Source organism: Mustela putorius, unplaced genomic scaffold (assembly GCF_011764305.1).
Source record: "Mustela putorius furo isolate JIRA1106 unplaced genomic scaffold, ASM1176430v1.1 tig00000095_pilon_pilon_pilon, whole genome shotgun sequence".
Taxonomy (NCBI): Eukaryota; Metazoa; Chordata; class Mammalia; order Carnivora; family Mustelidae; genus Mustela; species Mustela putorius.
The window spans coordinates 24395717-24417201 of record NW_025421280.1 but is presented as its reverse complement, the minus strand read 5'-3'; the positions used below and the strand labels follow the sequence as shown (position 1 = coordinate 24417201).

Here is a 21485-nt window from a genome sequence, read left to right as displayed (position 1 = left end):
CAAGGCTGTGAATCAGACCCTGAGGAATCAGATTCCTCACAGGAATCAAACCGTGAGGAAGCCACACATGCTGGAGTCTCTCGGGAGAAAGCCTGGTAAAGAGGGAAAGCACAGGAACAGAAGACTCATGGGGACAGGCCCCCGTCTCTGAACCTCAGTCCCATCCCCTGCCAGGTAGCAGCTGGGCGGGCCACTCTGCCCTCGCCCAGAGCTGGGGCTGAGGAGCCTTGGAGAGCATTCACAGGCCACCTGTCCCGGAGGAGCTCCATTTGACAGTTACGGGACCTGCAGGTCCAAGAGGCTGCACTACTATCATGAGGTCCTACGGCAGTGGCTGCAGTGTGACTTGAAGTCAGGGCCGGAGCTCCTGGACTGAGTTTCTCCTAAGGGACAAAGCCCGGTGGTCACCAGGTTCTCCAAACCCAGCCTCCTCCTCAGAGCCTCTGAGGTCAGGAGCCGCTGGAGCAGAACTCAGGTCTTGGTGGCAAGGGTGCACCTGTGCTAGGGGCAGGCAGCCAGGGCGGAGGACAGGAACAACGGTGTGTGAGGCTGAAGAGCCAGGCCCACCAGGACAGCCAGGAGAACAGCCCAGCCCCAAGGCCGCAAGAGCTCCTTAAAGTGCTCCTGGAAAGACCCCAAGAGCTCTGTGACAGCAGAGGAGCCAGAGGGGGGAAGAGGGCCAGGATCACAAAGTGGGCCTGCCTGGCCAGTCCCCTCGGGCAAGGCCACACCACGGACTTGCTGGGGCCGCCCTGGCTCAGCAGCTCATCCACCCCACGCCCCCACCCAGAAGCTTGCCTGCAGCAGAAGTGGCCCTGGCCAAGCCCACAGGGTGGCAGAGCAGTTCCTGGGGGCTGCTGCTTAATAAAAACCAGAGACTGTGGGCCAGACCATTTCAGCCCTGAGGAAGCAGAAGTGACCCTGACACACCAGCCAGGGAAACCTGGGCTGGGGCTCCTCCTTCTTCACTACCTCTTCTGAGCCCCTCAAGGACTACTGGCTCCTCTGAAGTCCTAGACCTCCAGGATAGGGCCTATTTCCCCAGCAGGAGAGCTCCCACTGTCCATCACCTACAGAACACTGCCTATACCGGGCAAAAACGCCACTCACGTCCCCGGGCAGCAAGCTTTTCTAGAGCCAAGGCAGCAGGTGTCTGTGGCCATACACTGAGCAAGCGGCAGTGGTCTGAGTTGGGGAGCTCTCTGATGCCAATCACCCCCTAATTCACCAGCCCCCCCCCCAGTGCCCTTCTCTGCCAGGGCCCCGAGAGGCAGCGCAGGCACGGCCTGCATGCAGAAATCCTGCCACCCACTCCCACAGGCCGCCTCCTCTATGGAGCGGGGAAACCCACCCTGTCCTCTACCCGCCAATGGCTCCCTTGGGCCCACTGGCAAATGCCACAGAGGCACCAGGAGAGAAAGCCATGAGTGATTTGGTGCAGGTACTTTCGTTCACAACAGGGTGGGGAGAGAAGCGGAAGAGAAACTGGGTGTGGGCAGAAGACTGCAGGGGTTAGTGAGAAAGAAAACCCCTATCACTCTCAGAAACCAGCTCCAGGGCCATGTGAGAAATCAGCAGGCAAGAGGGGAGGCCACTGGGAACTGTGCCAGGGCTCACGGCAAAAGGGAGTGCCCACACCCTGGCCCCCTCGCTGCTCAGGCTTTGGAAGACACTGGAACGGGGAGGACATGGCAGGGGGACAGGGAGAGGCAGCACAACAGGAAAGAGCAGCACAGCTAGGGGGCTGGCCACCCAGCACCCCCATGTCCCGCAGCAGCCCCGCTGCCTGCTGCCCCCGCGCCCCTGGAGCTGAGTACGGGTCCAGGAGTCACGGACACATGGGTCACTGTGGGACTGTCCCATCTGGGCCTCAGTTTCCACATCAGTAAACAGTAAACTTGATACTGCCCAGCTGTTCAAGCTAGGTCCGAGCCCTCCTTGCTTGACTCTGTAAGACCTAATGAAGAGACTGCCTCTCACTAATCCGCAGTTAACTAGCCCTCCCCTATGCCTATCACTGACATGGGACAAGAGCCTCTGGGGCAGGTCATGGGGGCAATGGGTTCTGCTCAGGGCCTGGTCTTTCCAACATGGGACCAAGGTTTAACCGCCTGCCTCTGCAAACAACTTGAAAAACCTGACAACAAGGGCGCCTGAGTAGCTTGGTCCGTTAAGCGTCTGCCTTCAGCTCAGGTCATGATCCCAGAGTCCTGGGATCGAGTCCCATATCGGGATCCTTGCTCAGTGGGGAGCCTGCTCTCCCTTTGCCCCTCCCCTTGCTCATGCTCTCCCTCTCAAATAAATAAATAAAATCTTTAAACAGCAACAACAGGGGCGCCTGGGTGGCGTGGGTGGGTTAAGATTCTGCCTTCAGCTCAGGTCATGATCTCACAGTCCTGGGATCAAGCCCCACATTGGGCTTGCTACTCAGCAGGGTGACTACTTCCCCTTCTCTCTCTGCCTACTTATGATCTCTCTGTGTCAAATAAATATATAAAATCTTAAAAAAAAAATCCAATCTTTAGCCTTGGACAAGTATCTGGGCAACCAGGATTGGAAGGGCTGTGATCACAGGGCGGGGGAGCAGTGCAACAGGTGAGGCTGACCCTGGGCACCTCTTCTCCCTTAAAGCACCTACTTACATGCAGAGGCTAAAAAGCGGAGACCCCAAGCAGAGCTTCCCGCCAACCCATGGGCTGAAGAGACAGAAGTTTGCATCAGTGGGAGGAAGGAAGCCTCTTCCTAAGTCCTGAGAGGGTGAGTGAGGGCATCCATAACCAAATCACCTGCCAGAAACTGGAATACATTTTCTCCAGAAGAAAATAAATGATTCAGAAACCCCCAAATTATCCCCAGGACTTTTCATATACAACATCCAGGATTCCACCAAAGTCATGGGAAAAAAAAAATAAATAAAGATGCCAGAAATACACCCAAAGGAGATTCATTTCATTCATTTCACTAGAAATGAAATACAAGACAAATTAATGAAAGTTTGGGAAGGCCTCTCACACAATGGAGAACTGCAGCAGAGAATGTGAAACTGTAAAAATTAATCAAATGGGAATTCTACAACTGGAAATCTAACCAAAGCTAAAAGAGCTCAATAAATGGGTTCCACTAGAGCTTAGAACAACGAAAGGGGGGATTAGGGAACCACAAGGTCAGTCAGAAAATATCCAGACCAAGGCATAGAGGAAAAGCGTTGGGAAATATGAAAAAGAACAGGACAGATTCATATGATGTGGCAGAAAGAGCTAACATAACATGTAACGAGAATCCCAGCAGCAATATTTAAAGAGATAATAACTGAAAATTTCACAAAATAAGTGGAAAACATTGAGCCAAGCCACACACAGATGAAAGAAACACTGGGAACTCCAAAAAGAGCACAGTCAGGCAAATCATTATCAAACTACTCAATGCCAAAGATAAATTCTTAAATTAGGTAGACATGTGGACTTCAAAGGAGAACTTAAGACTAACAGCTGACTTCTCGACAGAAACAATGGAAACCGTAAGACAATGGAGTGATACATGGCCAAGGCCAGGAGTCATGAGAATGTTGCACCAGAGTGATAAATCGAGATAAACCGGCCTTCATAAAGGGGCACCTGGGTGGCTCAGTCAGGTAAGTATCTGACTCCTGACTTTGGCTCAGGTCATGATCTCAGGGTGGTGGGATCGAGCCTGCCATCAGGCTCTACATTCAGTGGGAAATCTGCTTGGAATTCTCTTACCCTCTCCCTCTACCCTCCTCGGTGCTTGCGTGCTCTCTCTCAGATAAACAATAAATCTTAAAAAAAAAAATAGCCTTCAAAGAAAAACTAGCAAAATTGGCCGTCAGGGAATCTGTCAAGAAATACTAAGGGGAATGCTTTTAACTGAAGTAAAACCATTTCCTTCAGTCAGCTGCAGAAGGAATGTAGAAGGAATTGCAGAAGAAATGAAATGCATGAGACAGAGTAAATATGCAGGGAAATCTAAAAGAATACTGACACTGCACAAAATACTCATAATGACCCCTGGGATCAAAAATGCAGCATTGGGGACGACTGGCTGCATGAGAAATGGTATGGATTTTTTTTTTTTTTAATTAGACTCCATATCCAACGTGGGACTTGAACTCATGACCCTGAGATCAAGAGTCAGACACTCTACTGACTGAGACAGCCTGGTGCAAATGCCCTGGGCCACCCCCAGGTCCCTCCATGTGGGCAGCCATCGTCTGAGCTGAGCCTATCTCTTCTACAGAGCGGGCGCAGACACAGAAGCCATCTGGGTACCCCCATTTTCACCCTCTCTGATCCAGTGCCCCCTGTGTCCCCTAAACAAGGCTCAGCCTCTTCACACAGTCCTGGCCTCATTCCCCATTGGCCCCACAGCCTACTTTCCAATCAAATGACTCCTGGATCACTGCCAGCCTGGTCTGCTACACTTTCCTGCCCCTGGGCTTCAAGACCTAACTCAATCAGATGGCATACTGAGCAGCCCAAAGATGGCCATCCACCCCAAGACACAGCAGACGACTCCTCTCCTGTGCTTCCCCTTGGCCCTCCACGGCCCTTCCCTCTCTGCAGCAGCCCACACACCCCATGCACATGGCCCTTTCGTGGCTGTCCCGCATACCCTGCCCTACAAGCTCCCAGAAAGTCAGCTCCTGCACTCCACTGCCAACTCACATTTATCTCCACTCCACAGAAGAATTCAGGGAGGGCACGTGGTTGGCGGCCTGGGGGCTCTCTGGGCCTTATAGTGCTTGTGAAGCAGAGAATTTGTGCCCAGGAGATTCACAAAGGGCAGGAATGTGGCCAGGCCAGGGCAGCCAACTCCTCAGGGCCTTCTGCTGTGTTTGTAAGCAAAGCAAACAAACGTGATACCCACGTTCACATCCTACGGTGTCTCCTTAAACAGGGGAAATGCCTGTTTCCATCTTCTCTCCTCCACTCCCTCCCTGGGTATCTGAGGAGACCTAGCAAGAGCCTGAGCAGGATCAGTGACCACTGTGAGGTCTCCCTCAAGGCCAGCTGCGGGGACCCCGGGTGTGGGCTGGCCAGGGAGATTCTGGGGAAATCGCCTCCCACACATGTCCCTCAAGAGAAGGGGGAGGAGAAAGTTGGTATTCTCTGTAAAATATGAAACTCTGCCCAGGAAGAGAGTTCTAGAATGTCCACATTAAAGGAGGTTTCCAGATGATCTGGAAGGTCCAACCCTTTCACTGGCAAGCGGGTCTCAGAGAAAGCCTACTGCTCATGGAGGGTTCTTAGCCCTCGCCTACTTTGCCCTTATCCGTGCTCCCAGCCTTACACTCGGGGACACCAGACCCTCAGCCCCTGCCCTGGGCCCTCAGAACACAGCCCACCCCACCCAGCTATCTAGGTCTCTTGTGCCAACACAGGCTCCTCCAGAACCAGAGAAAGGTGGGGAGCAGCCCAAAGAGCAGCCCAGTAGCTGAACACAAGGCAGATCAAGCCCTAGACAGGCCTGGGAGGTCCTGGAGGCCAGCCCTGGCTGAAGACAGTAGCTCTGACCACAAACGGCTTTCAGCTTGCACATCCGGGGTCCGGAGCCATGGGCCTCTTCCAGGGATGGATGGACACACACACACACACACACACACACACACACAACAAACCTTCTGTGTGCTTTGGGCTCTGCACAAGCACGCTCACCCCCATGTCTATTGTAGACAAGGCCTGGTTTGTGGCTACCAGAGTCCAGACCCCTGAGGCCCGTGAAAACAAGGTGACAAGCAACTGTCCCAAACGGTTCACAAGTGCTCCGGAGGCTGGTGGTCACTTCCTTCCAGACAGATTAGAGTGTTCAAACCCCATGACCTGATAAGCCTGCTCTGGGGAAATTATACCATAGAAATAGGACCAAAACAGGATCAAACAAAACCGAATGTTCCACACAGAAATGCTTCTGGTAGCATCATCTGTAACAACCCCAGGCCGACACTTCTGGGGCCGACACTTCTGGGCTCTCTTCTGGCGGAGTCCCCCAGAGGACACTGCAAGCACCCCATCCAGACAGTGGCCACAATGGGAGCAGGGGGCGGGGGGAGTGGTCCAGCTCAGGACAGTGTCATCAGAACACCCGGAAACGTCCCTATAAGTAAAGTACAAGGTTGGTATGGAACATGGACACTGGAAACAGATGGACTGTAGCGATTTCTTGTTTGGTGGTTGCTCAGCAGTTTAATTCGGGAAACTTGATGGTTGGCCTGATAGCAAATGAAACTTTTAAAGAGCCCAGCAGCTTCCCCACTCATGGGCAGAAGACACTGTACTCCAGCTGTCCTCCCAAAGGGCAACGCTGGCCACACTATGGGGACAGGTACAGACAGAGGGCAGTCAAAGGCCACCCCTCCCCACCCCTGCCAGCAACCTGCCCCAGGCCTCCTGTCCTACTGACAGAGAAAGTGTGGCACAAGAACAGACCATGTGCCGGACAAGGCCACATCCCACGGACAAAGCCTCTCATGTGACCCCTGGCCAAAGATTCGTCCGAGGGCTTCAGGGAAAGGGGTGGGAGCTCCCGTATCCACCTGCCCTTGATGTCCAGCCCCACCCCAAAGCGCAGGGCAAGATGGATGGGACGAGGCTTCCTTCTCCACAGGAACACCCTCCACGCGCTGCCTCTCGGGACTGCCCTTCAACGTCAGGTGGTTACCGATACTTCCCAGATGTGGAAAACAGTCCACAGAGAGACTCATGGATGTGCCCAAGAGCCACAGAGGGCAGGAGAAGCCAGAGCCAGAATCCCAGCCCAGGTGTCTGGCCTCAAGGCAGACCCCAGCCTCCCTCACCAAGTTCCTTAGGGACCTGCAGTCACGTGGAAGAGGAAAGGCCAGCTGACAGCAGGCCCAGGAGTCCTGCCCAGGTCGGCAGCTGGGTCAGCCTGCGCTCCGGGCCCTCTGTGTTCGTGAAGGGAAAAAAATCATGCTGGCCATACCCGCATCTTCTCCCTCTCTGGAGCGTGGCCCACAGCACCATTCTTGAAACCCCTCCTCCCTCCCCAGATCCCAGCCTCCAGGACCCTCCCTCAGCCCCTGACATTACAGTGGGTCACGGGCGTTAGGAAAAGGGGCTTTAGAAATCTAGAACAGAAAGGCAGTCGGGCCTGGTCTTAAAAACAGGGCAGCCAAAAGCACTAGGGCTGGGCAGGGGTGAGAAGCCCCACCCAAGTTCACCCCACTGTGTCAGCCCCAAGGCCCACCAAGGGTACCAGGTTTCCAGTCCCTGATGGTTCAGAACAGCCAGCAGCTGGCCAAGGCCATGCCCAGGGCCAAGTACAAGCTAATTCAGGCCCCTCTGCCCAGTTTGAGCTGCCAAATCTGGCTCGTGTGGTCCATACCCACTGCCACCCAAGAGTCTGCAGGGCCCAGGCCACGTTCCCTAGACTTCCAGACTGGGCTCCGTACCCACCCCACCTGAAAACGCACCGCTGACGGGCATCTGAAGTACTAGAAACAGATGATGTACTGAAAAGCAAGGACTGAAGAAGAAACGAGGAGCAGTACTCCCTCCAAAAATCATAAGCAGCCACTGAGTTTGAAGAAGTGTATTTATCAAAAGATTATCAGAACACAGTGTATGGAAAAAGGTCACAAACAGCAGGAACCTGTAATTTCAGTACTTTAAGTATCAATTCAGATCTTAAGAGAGGAGACAGCAAAGGTCTGGGCAGCCAAGCCAAATCCCAAAGGGCACACAGGATGAGTCCTGAACTGGCCACACCGGCTGCCTGGGGACAGATGGCGGTGGGGGCCGGGGGGGCCGGGAGCCTGCACAGCCCACCACCTCCCACCCTCCTGGGCCCCACCTGTCCCACAGGCCACGCTGGGGAGGTAGATGGTGCTCAACCCGATGGGGCTGCCCCGAGCTGTAAGCCCCGATTGAAACCTCTTCTCACCACACTGCTGCCCAGGCTCCCTAATGCCCACCCCACCGGTCCCAGCCACGAGCCACGAGTGCACACGGGCCAAAGGCCCCCGGTGCCTCCGCATCTGGGAGAGGCGTGGAGGGTGAAGGCGGAAGAACAGAACAGGCAGGGCCCTGGGAGTTTGCAGGCAGAGGGGCTGGGGATGACTTCCAGCGCTGGACCCCTTCAGCTCAGCTGGGAGATCGTGGGCAAGTCGCTTCACCTGCATGAAGTGAGGTTTCTTCACCTCGCAGTCGGAACACACCTGCTCCCGGAGGAGGGAGGGGGATTTCATGGGAAGGGCTTGGGAAGCCCTGATGATCACGACCGACAAGATCAGGGCTTCTTCCCAGGCAGAAAGGACCCAGCCACCCTCCCGGGTTCCACTGCATGGAAGGGAAGCGACTGGCCTGCTCGAATGGTGAACACCTCCTTCTTACACCAGTCCTCTTCCTGATTCACTGTCCCTCGACCCAGGGCCTACTCCAGAGTGGCAGGGCCAGGAGAAGCAGGGTGACCCACGGAGCCACAGTCCATCCCACTGCAACGGACTGGGCCCAGAGCACATGGAGGTGACTCAGGAGGGGTGGGTGACAGCCTCCCCGAGATCACCACGAGAGTGGGATAAAGGTGACATCATGGCTGTGAAAGCACAAGACACTGTCCCAGAGACCCAGCTCGCAGACGAGAAGGCCTAACACTTGCCAGCCTGCAGGGCTCGGGCACTGGGCCAGGCCCGGGCCGGGCCTCAGCCGGGGTGGGACCTCTCTCCACACGGAGCTGAAGAACTGGTTTTCCATCCTGAAGAACAAGGGCTTGGGGCCCAGTTTCTGTGGTAGCAGCCTGTGAGCCAGTCCAGAGTGAGTGACTGTCCCTGCGTGGGGACTGCTCCAGCTGGGGGCACACCTTGATCCGGAGGAGGAGGGAGGAGCTGGTGGCGGGGGGCTGAGGGTTTGAGGCTTGCTTGTTCAGGCATGCAACAAGACCCGCTCTCCTGCCCCGGGCCCGCTAGGGTGTGCAGCACCTCTCCCTCCTCCCCGATGCCAGCGTGGCTGTGACTCTCCGCTAAAACCCTCCCCCCAGACACCCAACTGTGGCACACGGATCAGCTGACTTGCCCTCAGGAGGAAGTGACCAAGGCTTTAAAAAAAACAGAAAAGCCCCTCTCGGTGGGCCAGTTTTCGAGGGCTGCCGGGTCCTGTCTCACCAAGGCCATAAGCAAGGGGCTGTGTTAAGACAGGAGTCTCAGGGGCGCCTGGGTGGCTCAGCGGGTTAAGCCTCTGCCTTCAGCTCAGGTCATGATCCCAGGGTCCTGGAATCGAGCTCCGCATCAGGCTCTCTGCTCAGCGGGGAGCCTGCTTCCTCCCCTCTCTCTGCCTGCTTGTGATCTGTCAAATAAATAAATAAAATATTTTTTAAGAACGAGAGAGAGAGGAGTCTGGGACGCCCCTCAGAGTCAGCTACAGGGACGGTGGCTGGAAGAGAGCGGTTCCAGCCCAGACAACAAGCAGAGGCCTTCTGGGAAGGCAAACATGGCTTCCCTTCCCACAGGGCCTGGCTTGGGCTGGTCTGCCTTCAAGGGACTGACTCCCCACCCCAGTGGGGATTTGCTTGTATGGGGACAGGGCAGGATTTATTCCGGAGAGAGTCATACAGATTTTAAGAAGACATAATGGATCTACAGATTCCATGCAATTCCAATCAAAATCCTAGCAAGCTTTTTAAAAGATAGATATTAACGAGCCAATTCTAGTTTATAAGGAAAGGCAAAGGAACCGGAAGAGCCTAAGATTCTGAGAAGTGTCCTTAGGCAAACAGGCAGGAGCCCAGGCAGAGAGGAAGAGGGGTGATTCTCTAGTCTGGCAGGCAAGGAGTGAGGTCCCTGGGGTGCCCGCCTCCGATCCTGCTGGGTGCTCCGGTTTCCTTGGCCTCCTGCCCCAGCCCCACACCGCACCTGCTAAATGATGGCACACAACGGCTTCGCCGAAGCTCACCTGTATCGGGGGGTGGAGGGGGTGTCCCATGAAGGACCTGAACGATTCATTTCTCAGCCTTACTTCTTCTCTCATGCACCCCCCTTGCTGTCTCCCCAGCCACTGCCGCATTTGCCAAATGACCACAGCCTGTGTGAAAGTTCTGCCTTCTCCACGCGTCTGGAGTCCCTCAGTTCTCTCAGGAGAGCCTCAAAGTGACTTCTTTCTGCCCAGAGCCCAGCATAAGCCAGACAGAAAGTGATGGTATTTGTTGCGCCCATCAGAGAAGCGAGTGCTATTGTGCTCCCCCTCTTTCTGCCGGAGATACTCGGGTGAGGCTCATTAAAGCAACGGGACTGGCCAGGGCCACAAGGCTAGTACCTGGCGGGCCCGGCTTCCCACCCAGAGCTGCTCCCAAGCCCCGAGCTCCTTCCCTCTGCCTGGTTTCTACAGTTTTGGGGCCCCGCTGCTGAGAACGGTCTCATTTTTTCTTACTTTGCTCAGTCGTGTCTGTGTAACCAGAAGCACATGATGAACATCTGGGAAGTCCATCTGGAAGTTCATCACCAGCCAGAGACATGGGCAGCCCCCATAAGCCTGTGCAGCACCTACACGGCCACCAGGTTAACCCTCCCTCCCTGCTCTAGGGACCTGTACGAAGCCTGCGCTGGGCTTTCCAAGCCATGGGTCAGAGGGTGTCTGTCCTGCCTCCCCAATAAGAGGTTACCCCGCTCACCCTTCCACCCTGCAGCTCATGCCTCTGAGCCTTCTCTGCCCAAGTCCTACCCACTAAGATTCCAGACCCAATGCAAGAGGAATGTTCTCCGTAAGGCCTTGTCCTGCTGCCCCTGGCTGAAGGCAGCCCAGAGTGGGCCCTGCGTTCCTCTCAGGACACTTCAGAAGGGCTGGTGCCCACAGAGGTGCCCATCTGGCACCTGGGCTCAGAGAGGGCCGACCTGGACCAAAACAGACTGTTCTTACTTCCCAGGAGCCAAGGAAGCAAAGATGCTCACTGCTAACTGGCCTCTGAGATCATCCCCGCCCCCACCCCCGCCCCCGTCCTTGGTGGAACTGGAAGGTGGCCCCTTCTCCCCACTGGCAGAGAGGGCCATGGCAGGGGCTGGGGCTTAGGGGCTCTGTGGAGTGTGCTCCCAAGCCATAAGCATCCTGCTGGGAGTCCCTTTCCAGATTTCGGGTACCGATGAGGAGAAAGGTCCCCTCTTGCCTAGGACAGACCCAGATTCTACGGCCTCAGGCTCTTCCTGGAAAGCCCAAGGCCACACCCCAGACCCTGCAGTCTGGGCTTAAACCCACAGGGGTCTGGCCATTTGGTACAGGGACTATTAAAGCTCTCCCCTGCCCTGCCCTCCCGAATAACCTGGGTGGCCCCTTTGCTCTAAGCCTGTTCAAGTCAAGAGAGTCCCCTTTTCCTGGGGGGCTACAAATTCAGGCACAGCTCCACGCCTGGCTCAGGCGGGGCTTCCTGACAAGGCAGTGACTGAGCAGCAGAGGGACCAACACAGAAGCCATGCTCCTGATGCCCGGGCCAGACCTGTCCCCCACACACCCTGTCTTATAGACGGTGGCGTCAGAAAAGTGGGAGAACAGGATGGAAGTAGAACTCAATTCAGTGTCCCACAGGTCTGGTCTCTGGGCAGCTCTGAGCGGGTCTTCCTGCCTCCCCTACCGGCCCTCACCTGACCAGCCCCTGCAGGCTCAAGAAAGGACTTCAGAGGGGTCTCAGGCTTTGCCACAAATGACTCACTAAGGCCTAGAAGGTGAACCAGGGCTCTCTTACCCAGAGCTTTCGCACAGGAACCTGGGGCCCTGCGGCCCTCTCTTTTCACACTGTTTTTGTGATGAAATCTCTCAGGCACACAGAAATAGAGAATAACACCACACTTGTGCTCTCTTCCTCAACAAAAGCAACACTACCATTTTTTGAGACAGGTTTGTTCCTGCCCCCGCCCCCCGCCTGCCTTTTTGTTAAAGGAATGGTGTATCGTGGCTGGTGAAAGCCTTTCCCTAATCCTGTTTCCTCCCAGCTTCCCAGCAGCGAACCTGAAGGTGGGAGCAGGTGCACATCCACGGGCATGGCCCCATTCCCGTGGCTTCCACTCCACTGCCCTCTTCCCAGTCTATCCCTCTCCAGAGAACATGTGCCCCATGAGGGCAGGGGCAGTGTTTTGTCCCCAGCCACCTCCCAGGCCAAATCAGGGAAGCAATCAAGTCAGGACTTGTGGAACGAGTAACACCTCTATTATCGTGTGGGTTTCTGAATTTCATACGAATGTTCCTGCCCTGTCTGTTCTCAATGCCAAAGCCTGCTCTTCTCTCCGTCGACACCATGTTCGAGATTCAATCCCACGACTCAACAATCACCTGTTCTACCGTATGATCCTGCTCACCACTGACCCTTCTCTTTCTCCTCTAGGAGGAGGGGATGAGAGCACTGACGTCCCAGCAAAGCAAAGACAGCCCAGAAATCAGGACTCTAGGCTCTAGCCAGCGATCGACTGAGAACCTAAGTAAGAACAAACCAGCAGAAAAACAGAGGTTCCCCCAGCAGGTCCCACAGAACAGGGAAACCGTTCAGGTATGCACCCCCAAACCACACATGTGAGGTCACCTGGCAAAAGAGCAAGGACGCAGCCATAATCTTGGGCACCAGTGAGGGCCCCCTGAGGTGCTGGTGGAGGGGCCAGACCCCAACAGGGAAGCACAGAGTCCAGCACCTAAGGTGGCGGGGTCCCAGCACCACCCACCTCTCAGCACAGAGCTGTTCCCATCTCTGATGAACAAGCAAGGGGAGGGGTAAGGACCCCCTGGGGCTGCCTGTGAGGGCGGTGTGAACCCCCTCTGTAAATGTGCAAGTCACACAGGTGCACACACATGCACACACACACGCACAAGCACACACACACAAGCACACTCACACACACCCTGGGGGATGAAGATGCCCCGTCTGGTTTGAGATCAGCTCCAGATGAGGGGCCCGCCCCTGGGGAGATTCCCCTCACACTGGTAAGGTCAACATAAGGCCGTGGCATCAGGAAGTCCTGCTCCCTCCTCCGGGGAGGGTCCCCCCTCTCCAGCTATCCCCCCTCAAAGCACAGCCTGCCCGGGGAAGTTTTCTTCAGACATCAATATCCACTACCCGACGCAAGCAGACGCCTTCAAGCCCTGGGCCTTGAGGAAACTGCTCAGGACAGAGGACATCAAGGTGACCTGTCCATTCAGAGACCAAGTCTGATCCCAAGCACAGCTCCCCTGCTGGCCTTGTGGCCCGAGTTCAAGGCTGGGCGTGGGGGGGAGGGGCGCGAGAGCCTGGAACTCCGGCATGGAAGTGCTGGGCGGGCAGGAAGGCTCTCCCCAGCTCATGAAGACCAACCAACTCCTGCCCACACACCGTGGGTTTGCCAATGTTTCACAGGTACTTTTGAGGCAAAGCAGCCCCCGAGCTGAACTCCACAGGACTGACCCGTGGAAGGTGGAGGGGAGGACAAGGAACCCAGGCTGGGAGAACAGCACACGCAGAGGGCACCTTCAGGAGACGCCGAAGGGCCAGAGGGGTTACAGGGAACGGGAAGGGGCTGGATGAGGCCGGGTAGCCCCGGCAAAACGAACACGCCAGGCACGGTTTGGACCTGATTCTGCAGGTGCTGGGGAACACGCCAGGATAAACCTTAACAAGGGTTGGGAAGAATCTGCGGGTGGCCACGTAAAAGCCAGCTGGCCAGTGGGGGAAAGGGAGCAAAGCCTCCAACTGGGGGGGGAAGGGCGAGCTTTTCAGACCTGCACAAGGCAGCCAAGGGGCGGCGGGGGTGGGGGGTGCAGGGTGGAGGGTTGGGAGTGGGGGGCACAGGGCACGGGGGTAGAGACTGTCAGCAACGAGGTGGATGACATGAGCTGCACACGGGCCTCACCTGTGCTTCTCGCCTTCCTCCTCCCCTTCTCTGAGCTGCTTGGTTTTGGGCTCCCCGTCTTCCTTGTCCTGCAAAAGAAGGGAGAAAATCACTTGCTCAGATGGGCGCTCTTCCCCTGTCCTTGACATCCAGGGAGCTGGGGAAGAATGGGACTGGGAGCTCCGCCCTATGCTCCCGAGAGGCTCAGCAGCCTCTGACCCTGGCAAGGAGCAGCTTGATGTCGCAGCCCCCGACCGCTCCCGAGTGGCACACAGCACCGGAGCCTCACTGCCCAGCCTTCAACTCTTCCCCTGCCCCTACCCACCACCCACAAAACTTAGCAACCGGTGACCCCAGCCTGGACTGGGCACATGGTGACCCCCACAAAACACATGCAGGAGGAGCTAGGTTTGAGTGGTGAGAAATGCAGGTGGTTGGCAATCCCCCCGGCCCCGCCCGTGGGTCTGGATGGAGCTGCCCGCCGAGCTGAGAAAGGCAGTCACCAGTGACCAGGGTGGGGCAAGAGCTTGGGCCTCCAAGGCTCCCTTCCAGGCCAGCAGACTGGTGTTCCTCCAGGAACAACTATTTCCTTACCTTAAGGGGTAACTAACTCCAACTAGAACCAGGCTTAGAATAAGACTCCTGCTGTGTATTCAGGGGATGGAGGGAAGGAGAACTAGTTTCAAGTTTTTATGGGGAAAATGTCTTCTTTTTTTGTTGTTGGCTTTTTTTTTTTGCCTTCCTCTTGCCCCCCCCCCCGCCCCGCCCCGTCTCTTGGTAAGTCTCAAACCTGACATAGTGTACTCATTCTCTGGGAACACCAGGGGCCACAACAGAGGACAGCACCATGCAGCTCCAGCTACAGAAGCAAGTGACTCCCCGGGCTTTCCCCGACTCCGTAAGATCAGACTGGCCCTGGGCACAAACGGACATCCAGGGTGTGCACCTATGTCTGTGCTCGAATGCATGACCGTGTTCTCAGTGCACGTGCTGGGGCACTCTGGGGTCCCCGTGCCTGCCAGGACTGGCCCTCCAGTTGGGGGGGGGGTCACACCGTGCACTTCATTACTGGCAGCAGCGTGCCTTTGCCCATCCCTCTGGAACAGTGTTCTGAGACATCAGTAAGGCACTGCCATAAGGAGGCTGCTTTGATGTAAGCAAGAGCTAGAGGGGTGCCTGGGAGGCTCAGCTGGAGGAGCACACGACTCCTGATCTTGGGGTATAGACTTCATGTTGGGTGCAGAGGTTACCAAAAAAAGGGGGGGGGAAAGGAACTAAAAAAAATTTTTACCATTTGCTAAATGGAACTAGATGGAAAGAGTATTATGCTAAGAAAAATAGGCCCAATAGAAAAAGACAAATACCATGATTTCACTCCTATGTGGAATTTAAGAAACAAAATAGATGAACATAGTAGACAGGAAAGAAGAAATAAAATAAGATAAAATCAGAGAGGGAGACACACCATAAGAAACTTTAAAAAAAAGAATATATATATTTTAAAATATTGTATTTATTTTTTATTTGACAGGCAGAGATCACAAATAGGCAGAGAGGCAGGCAGGGAGAGAGGAGGAAGCAGGTTCCCCGCTGAGCAGAGAGTCCAACGCGGGGCTCGATCCCAGGACCCTGGGATCATGACCTGAGCCAAAGGCAGAGGCCTCAAACCACTGAGCCACCCAGGCGCCCCCCCAAAAAAACAATATTTATTTATTTGACAGAGAGAGAGCACAAGCAAGGGGAGCAGCTGGCAGAGGGACAGGGAGAAGCAGGCTCCCCGAAGGAGGAGGGAGCCTGATGTGGGGCTCGATCCCAGGACCCCAGGATCATGACCTGAGCTGAAGGCAGTTGCTTAACCAACTGAACCACCCAGGCGCCCCACCATGAGACACTCTTAGCTCTAGGAAACGAACTGAAGGCTGCTGGAGGGGAGGTTGGGGGGGGGGGGGGGTGTCTGGGTGAGGGGCATTAAAGATGGCATGGGATGTAATGTGCACTGGGTGTTTTAGGCAACTGACAAATCACTAAATTCTACCCCTGCAACTAATAATACAATATATGTTACCTAAATGGAACTTAAATAAAAATTTAGAAAAGGAAAGAGCTAGAACAGACATATAAATTTTAAGTGAAACATCTACGTGTGCTGTGCTAACTCTCCTTGAACTTTGCTCGTGCCACGGACAGCTGCCTCCCTGACAGCAGCATCTGCTCCATGAATCCCTTCCCAACAGTGATCGCCATGGAGACCTGAGAACAACCAGACCCCACCGTTCCTAGGCCTCATGCTTACAGGGAAGGAGAGCCCGGAGAGCCCGGAAACCAGCCTGGAGGCTTTTGGCCCAGAGAAATGCTTTTATGATGTGCATGGATCAAGATAAGCCCTTGCTCTTTCAACCTCGAGCAGCCTCGTCTCAGGGACGAAGCAGCAGGAACGAGTGACCACATGAGAGGTCGACGTGGTTCTGCAGGGTGGGGTGGGGAAGGATGGATAGAATGTGGGGGTGACTGGAGTAGAACAGGCTTCCTGGACAGGGGCGCAGCCGTAGCACAGGAGGGTGTGCTGTGCAGAACACCCAGGTGGCCGGAGACGCAGGCCTTGGTGAAGGTGAATGCTGGTCAGGCTGGCGAGGCAGGTGGGGCTGGTCACAGAGGGCTCTGGCCAGTGTCCTAAGTAAGGCACTAGGAGCCAGAGGAAAGGCTGGGGGAGCTGTTGGCAGAAAGACCTTTCCTAAGAGCCTGGCCACCTCGCTGGACAAGCAAGCCCCGGACAGAGAGGCTCTCGGATGGCGATGGCCGAAGAGGGAAGGGAGGACAGAGTACAAATTTTCATTTTTTAAGATTTTATTTATTTATTTGACAGAGGGAAAGCGAGCGCGCACAAGTAGGAAGAGAGGCGGGCAGAGAGAGAGGGAGAAGCAGGCTTCCCACTGAGCAGGGAGCCTGATGTGGGGCTCGATCCCAGGACCCTGGGATCATGACCTGAGTAAAAAAGCAGACGCTTAACTGACTGAGCCACCCAGGTGCCCCCAGAATACAAATTCTTCAATGAGAAACAAGCTAGGGTTCTCTGTGTGGCCTCCAGTGCTGAGGGGGCCTGGGCGGGACCTTCCAACGGGTGCATGCACCCCTCTCCATTATGAAATGCCAGCAGATTAAGCAAGCCGTAAGCCTGAACAGTCAAAAAAAAAAAAGTTCCTTTCCAACTGCCCATGAGCAGATTCCCCAACCGCCTGCCTCCCCCTGGTGAGTAAGGACAGAGACAGAAGGGCAGAGAAAAAAGGCTCAGCTTTCCCCCGTGTGGGCTGGTGGGCAAACCCAATGGAAGGCGTCTTTCCATGGGGCTCTGTTAACCTGGACCAGCTGGCAGAGGAGGGTGGGGACGACAGGACCGGCCTCCGGGAACCAGTCCTCGGCAAACACTGTGCCCCCTTCTCGGCAGCCACCGCGGCCACCACAGTCCTGGAGTCCCAGAGATACTCGAGTGCCGTGGCGCAGGCTGGTTATTCATTAATGAATGAGAAAACATGCACCCGTCTCTGTGACATTTTTAAAAAATGCCCAGCTGTCCAGTGGGTGGGCTGCACCATTAACTGCCCGCAGCGTGAGGTTAAGGACGACCCTGGCCTGGGCTGCTGGAGGAAGAACAGAGACGCGTGTGGGGCAGGAGCAGGGTAACCTGCAAAAGGCCGTAGAAATGCGAGCTCGAGGCGCACTCCCGTCTTCACGCTCCACAGCAACTCCACAGAGAGCGTTCATGAGCAGGGAAACAGCTTCTGGGTGATCCTGGCCTCAGTCCCCAGGCAGGGCATTTACTACCTGGGATAGTGGCAGGAGGTGGAGACCACCCTCACGGCCCACCCCAGCGCTGAGAGACTCAAAGGGCCCCCAGGGCTGTCTCCCAAGTCTTCAGTTCAACGCGCACGGGGAGCCTGGTGCATGGCCATCAGGGAAAGGGAAAAGATTCGCCTGAGGACACAGAGCCTGTCCCTGGCGGCTGCAGGTCTGGATCAAAGTCTTTCTGACCCTGGCCCTGTGTTCTCACCACCGAGACAAATGAGAGATAGTGGAAGAGCGGCACTCAGTTTCTAAAAATATCTGACCCCAGCCACCTCTCCCCTGCTCCCCAGCCGGTCAGGTTCAGCTCTGGTTCAGCCCTGACTCTGACTGGCTGCAGCCAGCCCAAGTCCAGGTTCAGGCCGTGGCGCACACCCTCTGAGGGCAGGCGGGGCCTGAGGGGCACAGCATCCCCCCCAAATCTGGAGACACCCCATCCACCCCAAGACAATTAAATCTGACTCACTGCTTAACCCCTCCCCCACACACACCCTTCCCCAAATCTCCCACCTTTCTCCCTCCTTCCCAGTCTGTTCTCTGGTCCTTGCCTTCTCCCAAGCTGCGGCCAGAGGCACCCGTGCAACCCAGCCCACAACTGTCTCTCCCCTTGCCTCCCAACCATGCCAGGCTGCCAGTCTGCTGCCCCACTACGCCGCTGGAGAACACAGCTTCCTGGGGCACTTCCCTGCTTTTCCTCTTCCACCTCCCCGAAGTCTGTCTCCACCTTCCCATTTGTGTCCCAGATGCGGGTCGTATCACACCAATCCTCTGCTCCAAGTTCTCGTTGGCTCCCCAGGCTCTCAGGACAACAGCCATTCTCCTCCAGGAGCAGCCTCATAAGGCCCCAACACTAGCCCTAGAGCCCACTCACACTTGCCCCTGTCCAGACTACCCTGCCCCTACAGCCACTGTTTCTCAAATCCTGACATGCCCACTCTCATAATCCCTAAGAGAACCTACCCTCTACCAATTCTGGAGGCCAGCTCAAAAGCCACCTCCTCCAGGCAGCCTCCTGAGGTTCCCCGACAATATGCGAGTCACTCCTCTGGGCCCGGTCAGGTAGTCATTCCTATTCCTATCCAGGCCTCCCTCAAGTCCTTCATATATTCCTCAATTATGGGGGCATCTCCTGGAGCTCCTGCTGGGCTGGACTAGACAACCATCATCAACTGTCTGCTAATTTAACTACTCTTTCTACCAACTCCAGAAGAGCCAAACTCTTGGAAACAGTGGTGGCAGAGGGCAGGAAAGCCACATCCTGGACTAGGGTCCTCTTGCCTGTTCCTGGAAATGCCTCCCACAGCCTGCAGGGGGAAGGGGTCTCTGATGCAAGACTTAAGGGGCCTCAGAACAGACCCGCCCCAAACAGAGACCAACGGAGCTGTTTCATACTGTTTGAAACCCTTCTGCCAGAAACCATATTTCTGCAAATAAAATAAGGGTTGTGCAAGATCGGTATTACTTCTTCCTTAAATCTCTGATAAGACTTCAGTGAAGCCATCTTGGCCCAAAGTTTTCTTTGTGAGAGTTTAGGTATGGGGCTCTATAGATTTTCTATTTCTTCCCGTGTCAGTCTCATTAATTTGCATGTTTCAAGGAGTGTCCATTTCACCTAAGTTACTGAATGGATTGGCATAAAACGGCTTACAATACTCTCTTATTTATTCTCTTCAATGTCTGTAGGATCTGTAATGATATCCATTGATGCTAACAACCTCTCTGCCTTTTTTCTTTCTCTCTTAGACCAGCTGGAGGAGCACCTGGCTGGCTCAGTCAGCAGAGCACGCAACTCCTAATCTCAGGGTAATGAGTTCAAGTCCCACATTGGGTGCAGAGCTTACTTAAAAAAATAACAGCTGGAGGTTCATCAATTCTGGGACCTTCTAGTCTTGGTGTTTTAACAATGTGTTTGCTTCCCGGTCCCTTCCCAGAAGAAGCCCTCATGAACTGAGTACCGCTGCAGGGAATGGGAGGAGCACCTCAATCCACATTTGCTGCCTGAACCCCAACAGAAACTCAGTCAACCACCAGAAATGCAGAAAAGTGGGGGGGGGGAGGAAATTGCTGTCTCTCCTCCTTCTGTCATCCCCATCCAGGCAAATACTGGAGTCCCTCTTCCCTTTTAACTGCTCCCCTTTGTGTGCTGGGTCAGCGCCCTGGGCACAAAAATAAAGGAAACAAGAATGCTATTCTCAAGGGTCTCAATTCTACTCAAAAACCATAACTCTGCATGGTAAGGAAGACTTTATTCCATGTTTGTATACCTAGGGAACTGGCAAGGGATAGGTGTTGTCAGAGAAGGAGGTAACCCTAAAACTCAGCTCTGCATGTCCAATGGGAGGTTACCAAGCAGCTGAAGAATGGTAACTGCCTGGGAAAGCCATGAGGGCAGAGTAAGGGCACTGTCCAGACCTGCGGGGCCATCCTACATGGCTGGCTCAGCCAGGACTGGGGGAGGTCAAGGCTGGAGGGGGCTGACAAGGCCTTCCTCCAGGGCTGTGGGTGGACTTAGCTGGGCCAAGGCCAACACTCTCAAAGGGCTCTGTGGCAGCCTGGAAGGGGAGTCGTGGGAGACGATGGGGAGACCAGAAGCCAGGTGAGACGGTCCACTCCTGGGCTGCACCTGTCCCAGCAGCTGCTCGTTCCGAGTAAATGAGGGCTGGGAACTGCCAGCAGCAGCAGCGCTGAAGGAGGAGCTCTCGAGCTGAGGGGACAAGGAACGAGCCCCTCCCTCATCCCAAGAGGAGGTGCTGCCTAGGGTTCTTCCTTCCAGAAGAGAAAGAAGGAAGCAGGAAAGGGTTCATAGAGAGACACTCCAATCTGTGATCTAGGTCCCCCTATCACGAGCCCGTAACTGAAGAAGCTGGAGACCCGAGAGTACGCGCAGGTACAGAAACCCTTTCCGATGGCCAGGCCAACAGGCCTCATTAGCTCTGGGGATGCCTGGGGAGCTGTTCATGGTAAGGCCCTTCTGCTCAACAGTCTAAGCAAGAGTAGGCCCCAAACCTAGTCCCTTAAGAGGGGAAACCAGCCCCAGCTAGGGCCTTTCCAGTTGATTTGGGCCCAGGGTGGGGAAAAGTCAGGGCGAGATAGGCACAGGAAGGGGGCGAGGGGGACAGGAAGGGACTGATGCCACTGAGGGCCAACCTGGCAGGTTGCACAATCTCACCCTTGCGCCCGTCCTCAGAGCCAGAGCAGCCCTCCGTCGGGTGGAGGGACTTCCTGTCGGGTGCGGTGACGACAGGTGCTGTGCTCTGAGGGCACTCAGGGGCAGGGCAGGCACCCAGAGTCTGACTCACCCTGAAGATGCGGTGATAAGCCCAGGGCTGAATGCCACTGGCCAGTCCTCCACTGCCCTGAGACAGGAGAAAGGGTGGGAGGGAGGCTCTGAGTCTCTTGGGCAAGCAAGAATCCCTGCAGGGCCCCCTGACTCGGGGTCCCCAGAACTTGGTTTGCCGCAGGGACTACCTGGCCTATATGTCCGCTCTGCTCAGCAGGTGGGGAGTCCCTCAAGGGCAGGTCCCTGCCTTACCTGCCTGTACCCACAAGTCGGACCCCACCTACATAGCTGGTGCAGTGGTGGAGCTCACAGGCTCTGGGCCGGACCCTGCCTGACAAAGCCCAGCTCCATTTCGCCCTGCCGTGTGACCCTGGGCAAGTTACTTAACCTGTCTGGCCTTGGTTTCCTCTTCTATGAAAACAGACACTATCACACTTGTATCTCCACACTGCCACAAGGGTGGACTGGCCAGGGGGGAAGAAGAGCCTGCAGCCCGAGTGGACAAGGCCGCAGCCCCTGAAGGGCAGGGAGAGTGGGGCCAGGGCAGGAAGGGCAGGGCTGTGG

The 21485-nt window shown here is 55.5% G+C and overlaps 1 protein-coding gene across 3 annotated transcripts in view; it reads right to left on the bottom strand.

Moving 5' to 3' along the window:
- Positions 1 to 21485, bottom strand: part of CCDC12 (coiled-coil domain containing 12) — a 55404-nt gene that overhangs the window by 7355 nt on the left and 26564 nt on the right. For 2 of the 3 annotated variants that reach the window (XM_004760782.3, XM_004760781.3), the window contains exon 2: positions 13826 to 13893. In XM_004760782.3, the coding sequence (XP_004760839.1) occupies positions 13826 to 13893 (68 nt within the window). Of the gene's footprint in view, positions 1 to 13824; positions 13894 to 21485 lie in introns of those variants that run through there. The other variant, XR_006606971.1, reaches the window with a different exon arrangement.